The sequence below is a fragment of the Alligator mississippiensis genome, chromosome 1, assembly GCF_030867095.1.
Source record: "Alligator mississippiensis isolate rAllMis1 chromosome 1, rAllMis1, whole genome shotgun sequence".
Lineage (NCBI taxonomy): Eukaryota > Metazoa > Chordata > Crocodylia > Alligatoridae > Alligator > Alligator mississippiensis.
In genome coordinates, this window is record NC_081824.1 from 279,475,709 (window position 1) to 279,496,294 (window position 20,586).

General features: G+C 42.1%; 1 protein-coding gene across 5 annotated transcripts in view; it reads left to right on the forward strand.

Moving 5' to 3' along the window:
• Positions 1-20,586, forward strand: part of USP25 (ubiquitin specific peptidase 25) — a 155,312-nt gene that overhangs the window by 108,131 nt on the left and 26,595 nt on the right. For all 5 annotated transcript variants that reach the window (XM_059720649.1, XM_059720645.1, XM_059720646.1 and 2 more), the window contains exons 15-18: positions 1,413-1,483; positions 12,441-12,669; positions 15,605-15,802; positions 19,013-19,152. In XM_059720649.1, the coding sequence (XP_059576632.1) occupies positions 1,413-1,483; positions 12,441-12,669; positions 15,605-15,802; positions 19,013-19,152 (638 nt within the window). The remainder of the gene's footprint in view (positions 1-1,412; positions 1,484-12,440; positions 12,670-15,604; positions 15,803-19,012; positions 19,153-20,586) is intronic.

Consider the following 20,586-nt stretch of genomic DNA (forward strand, 5'->3'; position numbering starts at 1 on the left):
GCACTCCCCGGCAGACCCAGAAGTGGACCAGAAGTGCTTCTGGTCCAGTTCCGGGTCCGTGGCCGAGTGCGCTGGGGGACCCCTCCACGCTCCTGTGGGACGCTCCATCTGCCCCACCATTGCAGCATTCATGAGCCACCTAGTACCTTGAGGTACGTAGAAAAAACATTTCAAGTTGTTTATGTCCGAATCGTTGAATCTCTCCGAATCAATTTGGAGGATTCCAATTCATTTGGAAGAGATTAAAGGGTCTCCTGACTCGATTCGGATTCGGAGAGTTGGTTGCCAAATTGGGCCGAATCTCCACCGAATCAAATTGGCAACCAAAGCTTCGCACAGCCCTAGTCAACAATGAACTATGGTGTAGGTTATTTACAGTTGCAGTCCACATGCTTGGGAGAGCTCATGGACACCTTTGTGTGTTCAGGGAACAAGAAAGGGCGCTGGTTTCATGAACAAAACTGTGAGGAAGATGGAGCCCATAGAGGGGCTGATTTTATTAGAGTAGGTGCAGATGTTCAGGGAAGCAATTTTTAGCCCCTTGGCCCCTTGCTCCACCCAAGAGAGAGAACCTTCTTCCCCCCCCCAGCAGACCAGCTAACCCTCTTTCCTCCCTATCCCACACGCTGTTCTGACAGCTGGTTTTACTAGTATTTGCTGGTGCTGGGAGCCAAGGAAGCAAGTCGGGTTTGGGGGATGTGCAGGTGGGATTCAGGGAATTTGTCTGGGGTGGGGTGGACAGGGGGCAAAAAATAGTCCCTGGGTTAGGAGAGAGAGCCACCCCATTCTGCCAACTGCCCTGATATGTGGCCACCAGCCCCCCACCCCAATCCTCCTACCCTGACTTACTTAATTCAAGCTCCCAGGACCAGTGAAGGCTGGTAGAATCGGCCCTGGGAGCAGTTTGCAGGATGGGGGGCAGTTTAGTTGCATTAGTGGGGCGGGGGAAGCTGGTAGGGTCCAGGGCCTTTGAGTTTGGAGAGCCTCTCCAAACTGGCCAACTCTCACCCCCCACCCCAGATCCCTTTCAGCCTCTCTTGTGAGCTGTGCTTACCACCCCCCAGCCCTCTAAGCCCCCCTGCTAGTCCTCCGCCATCACAAATTACCATAGGTCAGATGACAGTTTTTAACTCAATCTGACCTACCCCTAACCTCCACAGCTACATACCCTTCCCAGGTATATACCCTTAAAGAGCAAACTGAGCCCTCTCTTGAATTATGCTATTCACACTGAAGTCAGAAAAGTTGCAGCATTTAACACACAAGCAATTAAAATATTATTTTGCTAAAATGTGAAATATCAACCTTTAGTTGAGTCTTTAAATTAGAAGAAATCAAGTTGTGGCATATTGAACAAGTATATAGAACACTAAGAGTATTAGAGAAATAACTTCTTTTTCTCCTTCCCTTAGACTTGCAGGAAAGCATATCTAGAATACATCGGACAATTGAATTGATGTACTCTGACAAATCAATGGTCCAAGTGAGTAAAGTTTCTGCATGGTTAATATAGATTGGGTATTTTTGTTTTCATTAAAAGATATGTCTGGAATTCTTAGAGGATTAGAGAGAGGAATAATGGTTGGAGATATTTTATCTGAGGATCACAAGATCCTAATAAGCCTTAATTGAGCACCAGAACATCAGAGAAAGCATTTTTAAGTATTTTAAGTATTTTAACTCTGGCCGTGCAAGTCTGTGGCAAAACCCAAAACAGATTCTTGTCTGCTCAGCTGAGTTGAATTGAACTCCATGCTACAATTTTAGTTGAACATAATAGAATCTTCTCAGGCTGCCCAGTGAAGGTCTTCAACTATGATGAGATATAAGAAAAATGTATTATTGGCCAGATGTTATTCTACCTAGTAGGCACCAAAATGTGATCTTTTTCCACCCTCCTCAAGTCCATGAAAAAGTATTAATTCAAAACTGTTAACTCCTCCTGGCTACTTTTTTGTGATTTAGTTTTAAGGCCAAGTTACAAAAAACAGATTTTTTTTCCCAGGAACTCAAACAGGGTGTTATGTTATTAGTCATTTAAGAAGAAAGAAGGAAAAAAATAATTTCTTCTGGGTGTCTAATAACATGTGGAGCAGGACCTGCCCTTATCTATTTCATCATTTCTTTTTCATTTGATTTGAACATTCTTCATTAAGATGCAAGATTTCACTCCTATTTGGTTAAGCACTACTGAACCTTCTGGCACCATCCAAATGCATCCCTATTAAATGGCCATGTACTTCAATCCTGTCACAATTAACTATTAGCCATAGCCTTTATTCTTATTAAACCATTTTCCTGGGACAACCTCCTAATGAAGTGATAGTTTTCTGTATAGAAGTGACTTGTGTAGTCATCTTGTGCCCACAAACTCTTCTTTGTGTGCCTTTTATTTAGCAGGTGGTTTTACCCTATTCACTTGCAAACACTATGCACCTTACCCCAATAATCAGCCCTTAAAAACTTAGGTGCATGTCTTAAGCAGGGGAGATGATTTTTTCTTTACTGCAATAGAAATACTGAGGAGTATAAGCAGGGAGACACTACTGCAGGAAGGCTGCCAGCTTCTACTGCTGCCAGCCTCACGGAAGGCAGGAGGGAGCAAAGGTCACCATTCAGGGTCAGCGCTGTTGTATCGACTTTCTTGCACAGCCACTGTAGTCAGGATAACTTGCAGTCAGCATTGAGTCGTGACTGGAAAAAATCTTGTTTTCTTCATTCTACCTATCCAAAACAAGGTGCCCATCTAATTTTGGAGTGGGGGAGGGTATTGGAGGAAAATATGGTATTAGTGCTGTCAGTAAATGTAAGGATATATAGGGAAAGAAATATATATTTAAATATAATAAATAAATGTATGGGGCAAGGTTATATCCCAAACAAGATGTGAGCATGCCAAGTTGAGGAGAGTAAAAGGAGGGACACAGGTGGCATCCAAAATACTACCTCCTGGAACATCTCATTTCTCAGTGTTTCAAGAGCTTCCATCTTCATGAAAGAAATAAAAACATTTTGGATTACAGTTTAGGAGAATTTTTTTGATGAGGGAGGCTGCTTCCATGGTGGTGGTCTATGCAGTGATACAAAAGCTCTTTTGCAGTATGCTTGCAGTTGCACAGCTAAAGTTTGGGAGGGAGGCTGGAACCATTTTGAGGGCACCTTCCCCAGAGGTACGCATCTTCTCTCTAACCAAAGCCCCTAAGTAGTGCATGGGAATTGCCACATCAAATCAACTCAGTCTACCTAGTCAATTATTCAGTCCACAGTGTAGTCCAAGGATGGCCAACCTGTGGCACAAGAGCCACAAGTGGCATGGGCACCCTTTGTATAGCATGCAGCAGATGGGGGAGGAAGCATAACTTAAAGCACTAGATTTGGCATGCAACTCAAGGCAGGGAGCAGAAGGCAGAGAAGCAGATTGGGCAGGGAACACAGGACAAGAAGCAGAAAGAAAAGCAGCTGATTAGAAAGGGAGCACAGAACAGCAAATTGGGGGGAAGAGGTTCAGAGTAGCACTTGGGAAATGTGAAGGGCTAATTTGTAGTGCACTGCCAAAAACGTTTGCCACCTTTTTCAAAGGAAGGTGGAAGAAACAATGTAATTGTCATTTGTAGGATTTGTTGCCCCTAGAAAAATATTCTTTCTAACCCTGGATATTTAGAAGATGGCATGTGATAATAAAATAATAATAATAATTTATTACTGTAAACCCTAGAGGCCCTTGGCTGCCTTCATTATCTTCATCCATTCCCATCTGTTGTGTACTTTTATTCTCTAGTTATCTGCATTAATTTCTGTAAATCTGACTCTGCATCCTCTAGCCATCTTTGCCTTAGTTGTCCAGATGGCCTTCTCCCCTCTGGCATGCAAATATCCTGCTTTGCTTTTGCTTCCTGCCCTTTCTTCTGCTGTGCTGCCTATCCCCTCCCTAATCTGCCTGTGCCACTCCTCGCACCCCTGTAATAGATAATGGCAGTTCAAGCCTGATACTAAATGTTTTGGGCACATCTGCTTATAGAGAACTTGCCTTAAACTTTCTCCCTGCAGACATTTTTTTTAAGGTTTATGATATAACAAGGAAATTGCAGTCTAGATGCCATCTAGCATTACATTTTTTGTTATTTGAGGACTTGGCCCTAGGTAAAAATTTCTCCTTTTTTGGGGCTATTGGTAGTAAATATGGTCCTGGACATGACCATAAACTGTATCTTACTGGAGGGCTTGGTGTCAACATGCTGGGGCTACTCATGGCAGGGTAGCTCTATAAGATGCCACAATGTTGCAATCTTCAGAGTAAAGCAAGTACAGGGCTCTTCAGTAACTCCACTGCCTTGTGGGTACTCCTTGATTGTATCAAGCCTAAAGGACATCACCCTGACAGAAATGTACCCTCACTGAGGCATTAGGCAGTCAGCAGCAGCTCTAATCTGTTGCTATCTGTAAGAAGCTACTACCATCAAGGCACTTAACTTCTAGACTTGGTCTGGCCTTTGGACTCTTGTCTCAGTTGTCTAAAGGTGGGGGTGGTAGATCTAGGGCAGGCTCCATACCCTTTCCTAGGCATACACACTGAAGGTCTTGGTATGATGGCACGTAGACCTCTAGAGGATCAGTGGTTGCCAAGACAAGTAATAAATGAAATGACCATCTCTGAGGCTGCCTTCAACCACTTAACCAGAATTTTAGATGACCTATAGTCTCCATGTTGAATTGCTGTCACATGATTTCTATGACATGATGCAACACCTGACAAGTTATTTTACTTCTGGATGGCTAGAATTTTATTAGTCGGGATGTTTATATGTTGGGTTAATGAAGCTATTCACTTAAGGTAAAACTGCTTGTGTTTAATAGAGATTTCATGAGGCATTTTGAATTAGAATAGGTAACTCTAGGAATTGATGAAAATACCAAATGGATTTGTTAATACCTGGTGAGCTACTATGCTTAGGTATTTATCTGGAAGCACTGTTATGTGCATTTTTTAATTACAAAATTCTGTAGCCCCCAGCATACCAAACCTTTATATTATATAAACATAGAAAATTATGGCTGGAAGGGAATCCGACCCCCTGCTCAAAGCACGACCATTCCCAACTAGGTCATCTCAGCCAAGGCTTTGTCTAGCCAGGTTTTATAAATCTCCCAAGGATGGAGGTATGGAAGATTGTACCCCATCACAATTCAGGTAATAGTTCTCTTGACTGCCCTAGTACATTGTAGAGATGGCAGATCCTTATAAATTGATGCAGCTGTTGATTTTACGGTCTAGGTCTGAAGTGTGTTTGTATACTCTTTGTACACACACACGTGTACACACACATGTTTGTGTAATATATGTAGATATAGTGTGTGTGTGAAATGGGCTGTATTTGATTTGGACTTGGCCTGAATTGTGGGACAGTGATTTGATTTGTTGATTTGGATCACTGTCCTGATTCGATTCGGCCAGATCTGAAGATTTGGAGAATCAGCGATTCGGCCATAGACACAGCTTTAAATGCTTTTTCTACATACCTCAAGGTACCAGGCGCAGCTCATAAATGCTGAGATGATGGGGCAGATGGAGTGTCCCACAGAACTGCGGAGTGGGGAGGCCCTGCGTGCTTGGCAGCGGACCCAGAAGTGCTTCTGGTCCACTTCTGGGTCTGCCGCCAAGTGCGTGGGGAACCCCCCCTGTACTCCCATGGGACGTTCCATCTGCCCCACCATCTCAGCATCCACAAGCTGCCTGGTACCTTGAGGTATGTAGAAAAAACATTTAAAGCTGTGTGTATATCTGAATCATTGAATCTCTACAAATCAATATGAAAGGTTCAGATTTTGATTCAGAGAGAGTAAAGGGTCTCTTGATTCGATTTGGATTCGGAGATTTGGCTGCCGAATCTCTTCCGAATCAAATCGGCGACCGAAGCTTCACACAGCCCGGGCGTGTGTGCGTGGGTGTGTGTGTCTTTTGTTATCTTTTTGTGTATGAGGCTGTTTTTCTGTTGTTCTTCTGATAATGCGGAACTATTTCTATTTGCTACAGTCCTTGCTTTTTAGGTTTCATAGTTTCATAGTTGGTAGGGTCAGAAGGGACCTGAGGAGAACATCTAGTCCGACCCCCTGCCGTGGCAGGAAAGAGTACTGGGATCAAATGACCCCAGCCAGATGTTCATCCAGCCTTTTTTTTTAAAGACCCCCAGGGTAGGAGCCAGCACCACTTCTTCTGGAAGTTGGTTCCAGGTCCTAGCCACCCTGACAGTGAAATAGCACCTCCTAATGTCTAGCCTGAAACTACCCTCCACTAGCTTGTGTCCGTTGTTTCTTGTAAATCCTGGGAGTGCTCGGGGGAACAGGGACTCTCCCGATGCTTGCTGGTCCCCCTTGACTAGTTTGTAGACTGCCACCAGATCCCCTCTCAGCCTTCTCTTTTGGAGGCTGAACAGGTTCAAGTCCCTCAGCTTCTCCCCGTAGGGCCTGCCCTGCTGACTCCTGAACATGCGGGTGGCCCTCCTTTGGACCCTCTCCATATTGGCCACATCCCTCCTGAAGTGTGGTGCCCAGAACTGGATGCAGTACTCCAGCTGCGGCCTGACCAGTGTCACATAGAGGGGGAGGATCACCTCCTTGGACCTGCTTGAGATGCATCTGTGGATGCATGACAGGGTGTGGTTGGCTTTCCTGACTGCATCCCCACACTGTGGGCCCGTGTTCATTGTGGCATCAATGATGACTCCAAGATCCTTTTCTGTCTTGACACTGGCGAGAAGGGAGTTCCCCAGCCTGTAGGTGTGCCACTGGTTCTTCCTCCCCAGGTGCATTACCCTGCACTTGTCAGTGTTGAACCCCATCCTGTTCTCATCGGCCCACTCCTGTAACCTGTCTAGATTCGTTTGCAGCCTGTTCCTTCTTACTAGCATACCCACTTCACCCCACATCTTAGTGTCATCTGTGAATTTGAACAGGGTGCTTTCTACCCCCTCGCCCAAGTCACTGATGAAGATGTTGAATAGTGCGGGCCCGAGGACCGGGCCCTGGGGAACCCCACTGGCCACATCCCTCCAGGTCAAATAAGACCTGTCCACCACCACCCTCTGGGTGCAGCCCTCCAGCCAGTTAGTGACCCATCTGACCGCGTAGGCATCAACACCACTGTCTCGTAGTTTCTTACTGAGAATGGGGTGAGAGACCATGTCGAAGGCCTTCCTGAAGTCCAGAAAGACTATATCCACTGCGACACCTGCATCCAAGGACTTGGTGATCTGGTCATAGATGGCCGCCAGGTTGGTCACTGAGATTTGAGAAGTTCTCATATCCCATAAAATCGATTTATTTGGAAAGATAGAAACATGATAGTTGCTGTTTTTTTGTGTTTCTGTAACTACTTCTAACTACTGCACTTTTTAATATGCATATAAACCAGGGGTTTGCAAAGTTTTGCCCCTGAAGGGCCATTTAAAAGGAGAAGTGGTCAGATGGTAGGGCACATCAACCCAGGTGGCAGGGCACATCAAATGGGTTCATGGGCTGCTTTGGGAAACCCCTGATATAAATGTGTGTGTGTGATGGCTTCTGTTCCTGTGGGAGTTTATTCTATGCCCTTGCACCCAGGCCTGAAATAGTTTGCCTTGTCCCTAGTGTTCTACTCTGCCTAAAGAACAGAGTGGTTAGCCATAGTCTTCATCCTAAACTGTAGGTAATCTTGATAATCTGAAGTCAGGTTATCCCATGGCTTAAAGTTAAGGACATAGACCTTTAATTTTACTCAATATTTTATGGGAAGACAACATAGAAAGCAGAGGAGAGGTTTGATTAAATATGCATTGCTGAGTCTTAATTTTCCTAAAGGCTGATAACTTCATGTCCAGATAGACTGCATTACTGTAGTCCAGACATGTATATGACAGGCAGACCATTTTGTGATACAGAATGTATTTTTTAGCCTGTAACTTGCAGGCACTCCTACATGGGAGCTTATTATCAAGCACATTGCCACTGGACTTGACTAGAAACCTGCATCAGTTACTTGTATAAGCTCAACCAAGAAGGTACTGCCATGGTTATGAAGTCTTTAAAACAGCCAAAATGGCAAAATGTATTCAGCTCCAACCAAATACATGAGACATTAAATGCACAATAGATTAATTCTGCTGCCCATAAGCACAGCAGTCAAAAAGCATGCTAATGTGCTAATGCGCAACAGAATTAGTTTACTGTTCAATAGCATCAGAAAAACTGTGTGCTGGCAGTACTGTGCAGTAGCGCTGATTATGGCACCTTGTTAGTACTTGTTGTTACTAAACTTAATGCCACGTAATTACAGCACATTAAAGAATATGTAGATGCACTCGGTGAGTCCTCTTGGATGGCATCTTTAAGCACTTGACTCCCAAGTTGCTTGATTAGTTCATTTATTGGCTTCATGGAAGTATGAGAGAGGACCAAAGACAAACGTTGTCCCAAATTGCTTATTTAAACTTGTAGGTACCCAAATACACCATTCAATTTCCATTGTTTTTTTAACCGTGTCAGTATTTTTGCGATGCTGTTAGGGGTGTTCTTGGAGTGGAAATGAAGTGGTATGGAAAGGCTTATTCAATATTGGGAGGTTCCTTTCTGTTGATGGATTAAACTTGTTACACACATGGGTAGTTACCAACACAAAAGCTTAGTGCCAGTTTCCTACCAAGAGTGCTGCTACGTACTATTAATTGCTGTTGATATAATAGCTTATTGTGAGACATTGCTGCAGGTACAGGGTTTACCTGTTAGAGCTCAGTATCACTCCATTAATAGATGTCTGCAATTAACATTCCTGGAAACTCAGACTAGACAGTTCTGCTAGCCAGTTCATCAGAGTTAGAGAAAGAGATTGAAGTTGACCCAATTAGATCAAATATTAAATAAAATATAAACCCCTCAGCTTGTCTTTTTCTCTTAGTTGTAGTACGGTATTTGAAAATGAAGAAAGATTCCCAGAAAGGCTATCGAGACTTCCCTGATAGTCTTTTTAATCAAAATCTGTATATCTATGTTGATTTATAAAAAGCTTTCAACCTAGTTTAATAACTCAACTGTTATAACAATGTGCTGTCACTCACAGGGCAGTGTATGGCCAGGGTCTCTCTCTTCTCTGACACTCATTTAAGGAAGTTATGTTCTGGTTTGGGGATGGCAAAAAACTTTCACCTTGGGTTCCTGCTGGCTGGTTGTGGAGCAACTTTCCAGTTTCAGGGATGATTGCATAACTTTATTGTTTAAAGTAAGTGAGGGTGGTAGTCCAGAAAAATTGGACTCTAGTCTTAGCAAGACAAACCCAGTTAAAATAACCTGTGACAAAGACTTGTATTATTGTCATTGATTTTATGATATTCAAATACTATATGTAAATCTTCGTGTTGCAAAAAATGTTTGGAGATATTTTAAAAAGATATCAAATATACTTTGCCTGCAAAGAACTTCATCCTGCAAGTTGTATAGTAATAGCAATGGGTCTGAAAAACAGCTTTAGTTTTTAATATTAGCCAGGCTCATTAGTGCTTGAGCATTTTATGAATGGCATGTGGATCCTTCCCTTCTTTGTACCCCTTGCGTAGGACTACAGATTAGAGCCATTCAGTAACATCTTCAGTCCTTTAAAAAAAGAACAACCAAACAAACAGATTACAACCTTGTAATAAGGGTATTGCTCTTTTCTACTGTTTTCACTGAATTAACCCAGGAGTTATATGCATTAAAAAGGATATATATCTTTGTTTTTTCTTGTATAAACTTCTAAGGGAAAGTAGATCAGTTCCTCTTTGCTATTATTATTTCTAGTATACATACAGGCTGGGGAGTTCCCCTCTTGAAAGCACAGAGGTGAAATGGGATCTTGGAGTCATTATTGACTCCAAGATGAACATGAGCCACCAATGCCAGACCACAGCCAGCAAGGCCAGCCATACCTTGTCATGCATCCAAAGGTGCATCTCAAGCCGGTCCAGAGAGGTGATACTCCCCCTCTATGCAACTTTGGTCAGGCCGTAGTTGGAGTACTGCGTCCAGTACTGGGCGCCGCACTTCAAAAGGGATGTGGCCAGCCTGGAGAGGGTTCAGAGGATGGCCACCCGCTTGCTGAGAGGTCAGCAGGAAAGGCCCTACGAGGAGAGACTGAGGGACCTGAACTTGTTCAGCCTCAGCAAGAGGAGGCTGAAGGGGGACCTGGTGGCTGCCTACAAACTCTTCAAGGGAGATCAACAGCAAATAGGTAGAGCCCTTTTCTCCCCAGCACCACCTGGGGAGACGAGGAACAATGGTAGTAAGCTGATGGAGAATAGGTTTAGGCTAGAGATCAGAAAGCAGTATTTTACAGTTAGGGTGTCCAAAATCTGGAACCAACTTCCCAGGGAAGTGGTCCCCACCCCTACCTTGGGCAAATTCAAGAGAAGGTTGGACGATCACCTGTCTGGGGTCTTGTGAACCCAGCATTCATTCCTGCCTTTGGCAGGGGGTCAGGCTAGATGATCTGTTCAGGTCCCTCCTGACCCTAGCTACTGTGAAACTAGTACTCCCCCTCTATGGCAAAAAAGCCAACATTTATCCCAGAAGATTTTGCTCCCTATTCATCTTGAATATCTTTGAGTTGCTGTCACTTAGTTACTTGTTTCATTCTTATGTCCTACTGAGCCTAATGACCAAGACAAACCAAGCATTGTATAACTTTTCCTAGAAAGTGACATTTTGTCTTTATTCTGAGGTTTTGGGAGAAGATACTTTCTGTTGTCTTATAGGTTAAGAGATTAATGCTTGGAGAAATGATTCATTTACATCAGTGATCGATCGTCAACCAGGATGCTGTGACTCCCTGAGGTGCCTTTATATCCTTTCAAGGATGTGGGGTGTCACAGTGCCACACAATTTTAGCATGGTTATGTGTGCAAACATGGGGGACTTTTACATGTGCTTTGATGCATTCTTATTAGAAGGTGTCAGAGCAGACTTGTTTTAATTGGAATGCTCCAGCGTGCTGCAGCATCTCTTATATTCAGCATCCCTGTGTTTCAAAATGGCGGCAGGGGCACTTCAACTAAAACTCATCGAACAAGCTTTAGCTAAAGCGCGTCTACCACCATTTTGAAGCACAGGACATTGAATACAGAAGATGCTGCGGGCGTTTTAATTACTGCAGCTCCCGAGAACCACTCTAATTAAAACACTGATTTCCTGCCCCTTGGGCAGGGTCCTGGACCTGACAATCTTACAAGGTCCCTTCCAGCCCTAATGTCTATGAATCTATGAATCTCTCTCCCATCCTGGAGTACATGTTTAGGTGTCCATGATTTACAAGATAAACAAGGAGATTTCAAGTAGAAATGCATAGGTAAAACATTCCAGCCTGTTATTGTGTTGTGTTCTTTGCAAGAGATGAACTGCTCTTTTATTTTTCTGTCATCAAAAGAACAAGTGAAAACTAAGAGCTGGCATTAGGGGTGCCTCGTGACAAATGAAGTTGAGAACCACTGATTCACCTAGTATGTTAGTGATATAGTTGTTGTGATCATAAAAGCTGGAATTCAAAATCTGAGACATGTTTGATTAATTGTCTCTGCTGTAGCATTTCTTGTATTTAGGTTACAGAAAGCTTTGATTTTTATTTCAAGAAATATACTATTTCTGTTTTGTAGCTTGTGATCTTTTAAATTTTATTTAGAATTTTTAATGAAATACAATATAGGGAAGGCAACCTTCGAAATTATGTGAAATAGAAAATTGACTCGTGGTCAGCAGCTGTTGTGCAAAGTTGCAGAGTTCTTTCCTGAATGCTCCAGTGGTAAATGATTCACTGTAGATGAGTAGTATCTGTTGGAGCTAGCTTAACATGTCGTAGAAGTTGGACAGTCCTATACAAAGTGGCCCAGAACTGCACCCTACGCAGGCCACACCGTCTGGGTCTATATTAGTGCAAGCTCTGGTCCCCAACCCAACCCCATCCCACCATTGTATTGCATACTTAAGCAAACAGCACCCTGCCCCAGCTCATCCGCAATGGGGCAAATGAGTTCGGGGCAGTGGGTGGAGGCAGACTCAGGCTCTCCCAGCACCATGGGCTGCAATTCTCACTGCTCCCTGGGACTGGCACAGGAAGCAGAAGTCTTAGAGGAAGCCTGGCTGCTGCTGCTGCAGCTGTAACAGCAGAAGTAGCAGCTGGGTAGGAACCCAGGGACTGCAGATTAACTCCTCATAGGCCTCATGTGGCCTGTGGACTGCCAGTTCACAACTGTGTTTTTAGTATACCAAAGTAGTTCAGAGTCTTTCTGACTAATCATATTGCTTCACTTAGCTTTGTCCCTATTTCTTACCTGCTTTTTTCCCCCCTTTATCTTTGTTTTGTACTTCTTTAACCACTAACCATTTGCTTCTATCTATTAACTGATGATGATAACATCTGGGTTACATTTTCTTTCCATTTTTAGGTTCCTTATCGGTTACATGCTGTGCTTGTTCATGAAGGCCAGGCTAATGCAGGACACTACTGGGCATACATTTATGACCACCACCAGAGGCGATGGATGAAATACAATGATATTTCTGTGACAAAGTCAACTTGGGAAGAGCTGGAACGTGACTCTTTTGGTGGCTACAGAAATGCCAGCGCATACTGTTTAATGTATATTAATGATAAGGAACAATACTTGATGCAAGGTAATATCATGGATATATATTCAGCATAAAATAAAATTATGTAATGTAGTGGTAGAGTTTCTGTTGGAATGACTTCCGAGTCTTTGAACAAATAGTGAATGGTGAAACGTCATGTTATGCTCAGAAATACCAAGCTATATTTTTCTAGCTTACAAACTTTTGACTAGGAAATATCATTGATAAAAACAGTTCAGTATTATTAGTATAATATAATAAAATTTTATAAAATGGAGGCAGTGTGGTTCAGGCAAGATGATAGATTCCCATTCTAGAATTGTGTTACAGCAGCAACTAGAGAATAAAACCTCATGTTTAATTACTAAAAGTTACAAAATAGCTCACTTCTGAAATATGCTCTAAGGAACATTGTCTTGCCTTCATCCACTTTAAAAATCTTGATAAACTTTAATGGGATGTGGGAAACTTTTTGCTGCAGTGTACTGAAATAATGACATAGATATTTAGCTAACAACATTTTAGCAGTGTCTTACAAAAACTCATTAAAACAGAAATGAATGGTTTAAAAAGTCTGTCTTCAGATCACGTTCTTGGGAAAATGCCCATTGCCTTTATGAAATCATACTCTGCTGCAAAACAGTGACCATTGAGTTGTGTTTTTATGTTGTCTTGGACACAAATAATCAATAGAAAGATATATTATAGAATACAGCCATAATAGCTCATGTTCCCTTCCTCTCCACCATAGGAAGGACATCTTCAACTAGAATGGACTGTGGGAGATGGTCTTTGTGTTCCTCAATTGCTTTTTTTTTTCTCCTTTATTTTAAAATTAGTTTGTAGTGCTGTGAAAAATGTTGGCAGCTGTTTTGTTTCGCAGGTGTTTCGGTGCCTGAAACTCCGATTCTGAAAAAAAACAGAAGGCTCCGAAACATTTCTGAAACTAAGCGAAACCATCCAAAATGTTTCAGAAATGTTTCGGAATGTTTTAGAGGCACCCCCTGGGAATAGTTCAGCACAGCCCCGCAGCCTTCCTTTTAAAGTGCTGGGGGGCCGGGGATGGGGCTGGGCAGATCAACCATGGGAGCTTCTCTCGCAGCTCCCCCTGCTTGGGGAGAGGCAGGCACAGCCAGAGGAGCTGTGGGAGAAGCCCCAGCCTCCCTGCACTTTAAAAAAAACAAAAACAAAACAAGAAAAAAAGAGCCGCTCACAGGCTGCAGCAGTGGCGATCAGTGCCTATGAAGGCTCGTGGCAGAGCCCCTTCCCCTCCCCTCCCCCATGCAGCATGGGGCAGCAGGGATTCCCCCCCCACCCGTGCTTGACACCGCAGCAGCTGCCCCATGACGTGGGTGCAGCGTGGTTTGGCAGGGTGCCATGTGCTCTGGGAGCTGGGGCAGCTGGGGCTGAGCAGTGCCAGGCTTTGACTGATGTGTGGAGCTGCCCCAGCTCCCAGACAGCGTGTGGTGCCCTGCTAAGCTACACTGCTCCTGCATGATGTGACAGCTGCTGTGTGGGTGTCAAGCAAGAAGGGTGATCCCCACTGCCTCCCACTACCCTGCACTGCATGAGGGGTGGAGCTCTGCTACAAGCCCTCAGGGGCCTAATTGCTGCTGCTGCAGCAGATGAGTGCAGGGCATTTTTTTTTGCTTTTTTGTTTAAGTACTGGGAAGCTGGGGCCAGGCCAGGGATGGGGCTGGGCAGGGCAGCTGTGAGGGCTTTTCCCATGGCTATCCTCGCTGGGGCAGAGGCAGGCACAACTGGAGGAGCCGCAGGAGAACCTGCAGCTGCCCAGCTGTGCCTGCCTCTCCCTGGTTGATCTGAATCTCTGAAACAGTGTCAAAACTTCGAAACAGATTTGGCTGAATTGGAAAAGAACAGCGATCCGAAACACCGAAATGAATCTCTGTCCTCTGAAATGACTGAATCTGAAAATGAAACAAAACATAGCTGTTTCACACAACCCTATTAGTTTGTACTTTTAAAACTGTAATTTGTATTAAAAGACAAAATCCCATCTCCTTATCTCTCTCTTCTTGTGGTCATAAATTTGGTTTACTGATTGTTCAGTAGAATTGATTGCTTATCTGGACTAAGCAGTAGAGTTGCTTATGAATGTTATGGTGCCAGCAACAGATTGGGGCAGAGCTGCCTTCACTGTTTTTCCTATGTGTATGCTAGTAAATTGGTTCTAGAAATTAGAGAACCTCTAGAAACCTAAACATCCTTGTCTGAAAATGCTAGAGAACAACAGCAAAGAAGTTGGATCTTTTGGTCACGAATGGTTGTCAGTTTTTAACTCTAGTGGTAGGTTGACATTGTTTTCAAGGCTACCTTCATAGAACAAAAAGCTAGGCATCTCACTTTTTTTTTTAATTAGAACTGAGGTTAGGCACTGGATTGATCATATATCTGCAGTTCTGGCTATCCCTAGGTTGGCAAAGCCACCTTAAGTACTTAGTCCTGCTGCAGAATGTTATTACACCTGGTTAATCCCCCAGGCCTTTAGGACCTACCAAGACAATTCTCAAAGGAGAAAGCAAAAATACTTCTTGTAGTTGGCAGTCTTAAAACATCCCCATTATGAAGTCCCCATTTCTTCAAGAGAGTTTCATAATATTACAAATATATAGAATGGAGGATATGTTGGATACAGTTTCACTATGTTTTAGCTCTGAACATTCAAATCCACTTTACCAGCTAGAAAGCCAAGCTTTTAAGGTCAAGTGCTTTTGATACCCAAGTTTGTGTACTCCCAAAAATGGAATTTCATAAGCAGTGTACTCTGCCAAAAGGTGACTAAGATACTAATTTATAAAATAACAGATTGAAAAAGAAAATTAATGTAAGACTATTGTACCCTTGTTGCCATATTGTATATTTTCAACAAACCTGTCCAAATGCTGTTTATCTACATGTATTTCTGTTCTTTTTTACATGCCATTATTTTATAAAACACACAAATTGTGTGATACTACAGAGGAATTTAACAAGGAAACTGGTCAGATGCTTGTTGGAATGGATACACTGCCGCCTGACTTAAGGGAGTATGTCAAGGAAGACAATAAGCGCTTTGAAAAAGAAATAGAAGAATGGGATGCAGAGCTTGCTCAGAAAGCACAGCAAGAAAAGTTAATATCCCAGACCCCTAGGGTTCCTGCAGCCACTACTGCTCCAGGTTAGTCTGCAGACATTTTGGGGATGAAAGAGGAGAAAGCCAGAAAGAAAACTCTGTACCCATCTGCATTAATCCTCACTTAAGGGTCTTTTAAGACATATGTTTTTCCTCAGAACTGGCTTGTATTCTACAATAAGTTCTGAAATTAACCAGATTTCAAGTTTTTCCTTTAAAATATGCATTAGGTTCCATTGTGTTTTTAGTTTAAATAAATTTTCTTCTTTTAGTAAGTGTTATTTAATATTATGCTTACTATTAGAGGAAAAAAGATTATGTCTTGAACTTTTTATATGACATGATTTTCTGTCCTTCTAAAGCCCCAGTATTATTAAACCAGAGTACATGCTTTAAAATTGAAAAATCAGGCCATTATTTCCAAGGTACTTAGCAGCTCCCGTTCGCCTATTACTTCAAAAAAACTCATCAGTGTTCCATACCTCCCCTTTTTCTTTTTTCTATAAATGTTCTTTGTTTCAGCTACTCCAAATTCTCAATGAGACCAGAATTTAGCCCTAAAGAAAGGAAAGAATTATTGCTGTATATGGTCTATAGCTAGTAGTAATAGATTTAAATATAAAAGTAGAAAATAGCTTGATAACCAGGAAAAGAAATGAGACTATTAGGCCATGCAGTAGTCTCTGAAGAACATTTATTTTGTAGTGACAAATACTAGATGTTATTTTGGTGAATTTTTTTTTTTTAAGTACATTGATGCATTAAAAAAAGTTTAAACACTGAAAACATTACCATTTTTGTAAATGATTCATCGAGTCATAGATGTTAGGGTCAGAAGGGACCTCAATAGGTCATCAAGTCCAACCGCCTGCCCTGGTCAGGAAAGAGCACTGGATTCAGACAACCCCAGCTAGATGCTTGTTGAGTTTCCTCTTGAAGACCTCCAAGGTAGAGGAGAGCATCATCTCCCTTGGAAGCCCGTTCCAGATTCTGGCAACCCTTACTGTGAAGAAGTTCTTTCTAATGTCCAACTTAAATCTGCTTTCTGTTGCTTTGTGGCCATTGTTACTAGTTACTTCAGGGGGTGCCCTAGTACATAGAGCATTTCCTATTCCCTGCTGCCCTCCCCTGATGAATTTATAGGCAGCCACAAGATCTCTCGTGAAGGCTAAAGAGAATCTGGTCCCTTAGTCTCTCCTTTTAGGGCCTTGCCTGCAGGCCTCTGACCATACAAGTGGCCTTGTCTGGACCCTCTCAAGATTCTCCGCATCCCTCTTGAAGTGCGGTGCCCAAAACTGGACGCAGTACTCCAGCTACGGCCTGACCAGTGCTGTATAGAGGGGAAGCATCACCTCCCTGGAGCTGTTCATCCTTCATCTGCCAATGCATGATAAAGTGTGGTTAGCCTTGTTGATCACTTCATCATATTGATGACTCATGCTCGTCTTGGAGTCAACTATGACTCCAAGATCCCTTTCCGCTGCTGTGCTGCTGAGGAGGTCATTCCCCAGCCTCCCAGCCTGTAAGAGTGTTGGTGATTCTTTTTGCCCAGATGCAACACTTTGCACTTGTTTTTGATGAACTGCATCCTATTTCGTTCTGCCCATTTTTCCAAAGTGTCTGGATCTGCCTGGATCCATTCCCTACCCTCTGGTGTGTTAACTTTCCCCCATAATTTGGTATCATCTGCGAACTTGGACAGGGTGCTCTCTACACCCTCGTCCAAGTCACTGATGAAGACATTGAATAACACCGATTCAAGGACCGAGCCTTGCGGGACTCCTGTGCCCACATCTTTCCAGGTCGATATCGACCCATCCACCTCTGGGTGCAACCCCACAAGCCAATTTGCCACCCACCTGACCGTGTAATCATCTGCATCGCAGCCTGTCAATTTATTTACAAGAACGGAATGCAATACCATATCAAAGGCTTTCTTAAAGTCTAGGTAGATGACCTCTACCTCGACTCCTGCATCTATGCATTTTGTGACCTGGTCATAAAAAGAAACAAGGTTAGTCAGGCATGATCTACCTGCAGTGAACCTGTGCTGATTTCCTTTCAGCATTATTTCCCCTGCTGGGCTCCCACAAATGTGATGCTTAATTATTTTTTCCAGAGTTTGCCCAAGAATAGTGGGAAATGGTTCCCAGTGGTTAGTCTTGCCTTAATATCTTGAAAGTGTTTTAGTTCTTTTTACTAGTATATTGATCATTTAATGAAAAAGGTCCATTTTTATGGTTTTACTAATACAAGGCAATAGTGTTGTCAATACAATATATTTTATTTTCCCAGGTAATGATTCTACTTTTTTAAATGAAGGGATTTATTTTGGGGTTTGTCTTGTCTTAGTTAAAAAATGTATTGATTATATTATGGAATACGAATTTTAAATTTTAGAGTTTTAGATTTTTTTTGTATTGTAAGCATTGATTTTATTATAGGTTCAGGTAGAACCTTATACTTGTATGGCTAGGTACAAATATTCAAAAAGCCCAAGGTGGAATTGATCTAAGTTGCACAGTTTTCTGTAAGTGGCATAGTTTAGATCAGTAGCGCACAGGATGCACATTTACTCTTCGTTGTTGGGGAGCAAATCTTAGACCGGAGTCTGTCAGTTTTAAACTAGTCTATGTGTGCTGAACTTCTGTTAAGGGTATAGATCAGTTTTCAGTTATACACCAGCAAAAGTGTAATACCTGTACCTGTGAATAACTTTCTTGACTTCAGTACTCCTTCACAGGTTTCCTTCTACTGGTACAGATCTGATTTATCAATTCAAGACTATTGTCTATCTAATATAAACCATTTTAATCTTTTCTAATTATCAAAGTATTTACTATGCAGTATTTTATTAAATGAGAAAGGATTAGATTAATTTTTAATGTAGCATTGAAGCAGGTTTTTTGTATGAATTACTTGACCTATTTTGCGTTTGTGTTCAAGTTTCTTTAGTAATTAAATACATTGATCTAAATCAGGGATGGCCAACCTGTGGCATGCATGTGACAAGTGGCGTAGGTAGCCTCTGTGTGTGGCATGTGGCAGGCAAATCAGGGAGGGGGACAAGCAGCACAGTAGCAGACAGGGCAGAAAGCAGAGCAGCAGAATGGGCAAGGGAAGGGCATGGAGTGGTTCTTGGGGAGGGTTTGGGGCTAATTTGTGGCATGCCTACCATGAGGTTGTCCTCCATTGATCTAAATCATTGTGTCTCTTTTTGGTTGACTAATAATTACTTTTATTTTTATTACCAAGTTCAAGCAGGTGATCCAGAATATCTAGAACAGCCATCAAGGACTGATCTCTCAAAACATTTGAAAGAAGAATCTGTACAAGCAATTACTAAAGCATTAGCTGAACAAGAAGAAAGAAGTCCTGAAGCTATCATGCAAGCGGTGAGGATATTTGGAATCTTTTAATATCTCTTCTTTGCTCCTTATCTTACCAAGTGGTTGGGGTTATGTCTGATAAAAGAGAAAAGTGATTCCCTTAAAAAAAAAAAACACTAAACCTTCCTTAGGGGCTGTTAAAGCTTTGTACAGAAGACATGGAATATATGATAAAGGTTTATAATAGAGTACAACTATTCAGGTACATAGCATGTATGTAATATACTTGCTATGAGGTATAATAGATTTTTTTAAACAAAAATTATAGATGTGATTATGTCTACCTATGGTTATTTTTCTAAAATTGTGCATGGACAGTTTATATTGAGGTATATATAAAGTACTGCTGTATCCAAAACATAGCAAAAGTCCATTAAAGTATTTCTCTTCTTGTATTCAGTCACTCGATAAGCATCATGTTTCTCAAGCCTGTCAGTAGTGTTAATGTAATACTAGGGTCCGAATAATGAGCATCTGACGTGTTAATTCTTCCTCTCTGTTTGACAGTATTCTAGGGCTTTAATATTAGAAATTGCATACTTCCAGAGTTGGTCTTCACAGTTGATCAAATGCATGTACTTATTTAAAATACGTATATTGCATCTGCTAGAATATTGGATTAATATTTTTGAAGTCAATAGTTCATAGATATGTACTTGTTTGCTTGTGTTAGTTTTCAGTAGAGTTTCAAATGAGGCTGCTTCATTAATTCCTTATGAAGTTAAAATTCAACAATAATTCTTTGCATTCAGGAAGTATCTTTGACCATCTATCAATGTATTGGCTCAAAGGCATTTCAAGAATGCTGATACCTTTTAAAAGTAGCACAGGCTTCTTGGAATAATAACTGTGAGATCTAAACAACATAAAATGTATCAATTTTACTTCTTCCTTTATTTTATGGCTTGCTTGAGGCATCTTAGAGACAGCATATGTACAAACTAAATCTGTGCAAAATTCTAGTATCTTGCTTAAAAAGCTGTCCTTACTTCTGGTTGTCTGGAACTCTAGTCCATCGCACCCCCAAAAGGCAAATTTTTCAGCTCACTTGGAGGTGGAGTATTGGATTGATGCTTAATACAAGCAAAGATGTGTCTTTCATTTCTCAATCACAGTGCCACTGCTACCTTAGAGTTACAATCAACAAGGAAACTAATCTGGCATTTGGCACTATGCTGCTTCCACTTGGCGCACTACATACTTGTTTCCTCTTTCATTTAAAAATGAAGCATCTCCCACTTCATGTGTGCCTAAGCCTGGCATTTAGGCTGAGTAGACAGCTTAGGCCATGGACAGGCATTACATTTGTAGGACCCAAATACGCCCTTTTAGCACTGGAAAAGGGAATGTACAGCTATTCAAGCAATTTGCAGCACAGAAAAGATGATGAATAGAACAAAACTTCTTGGCAGCACAACTTTTTCTAGTGGTGTGTGATGC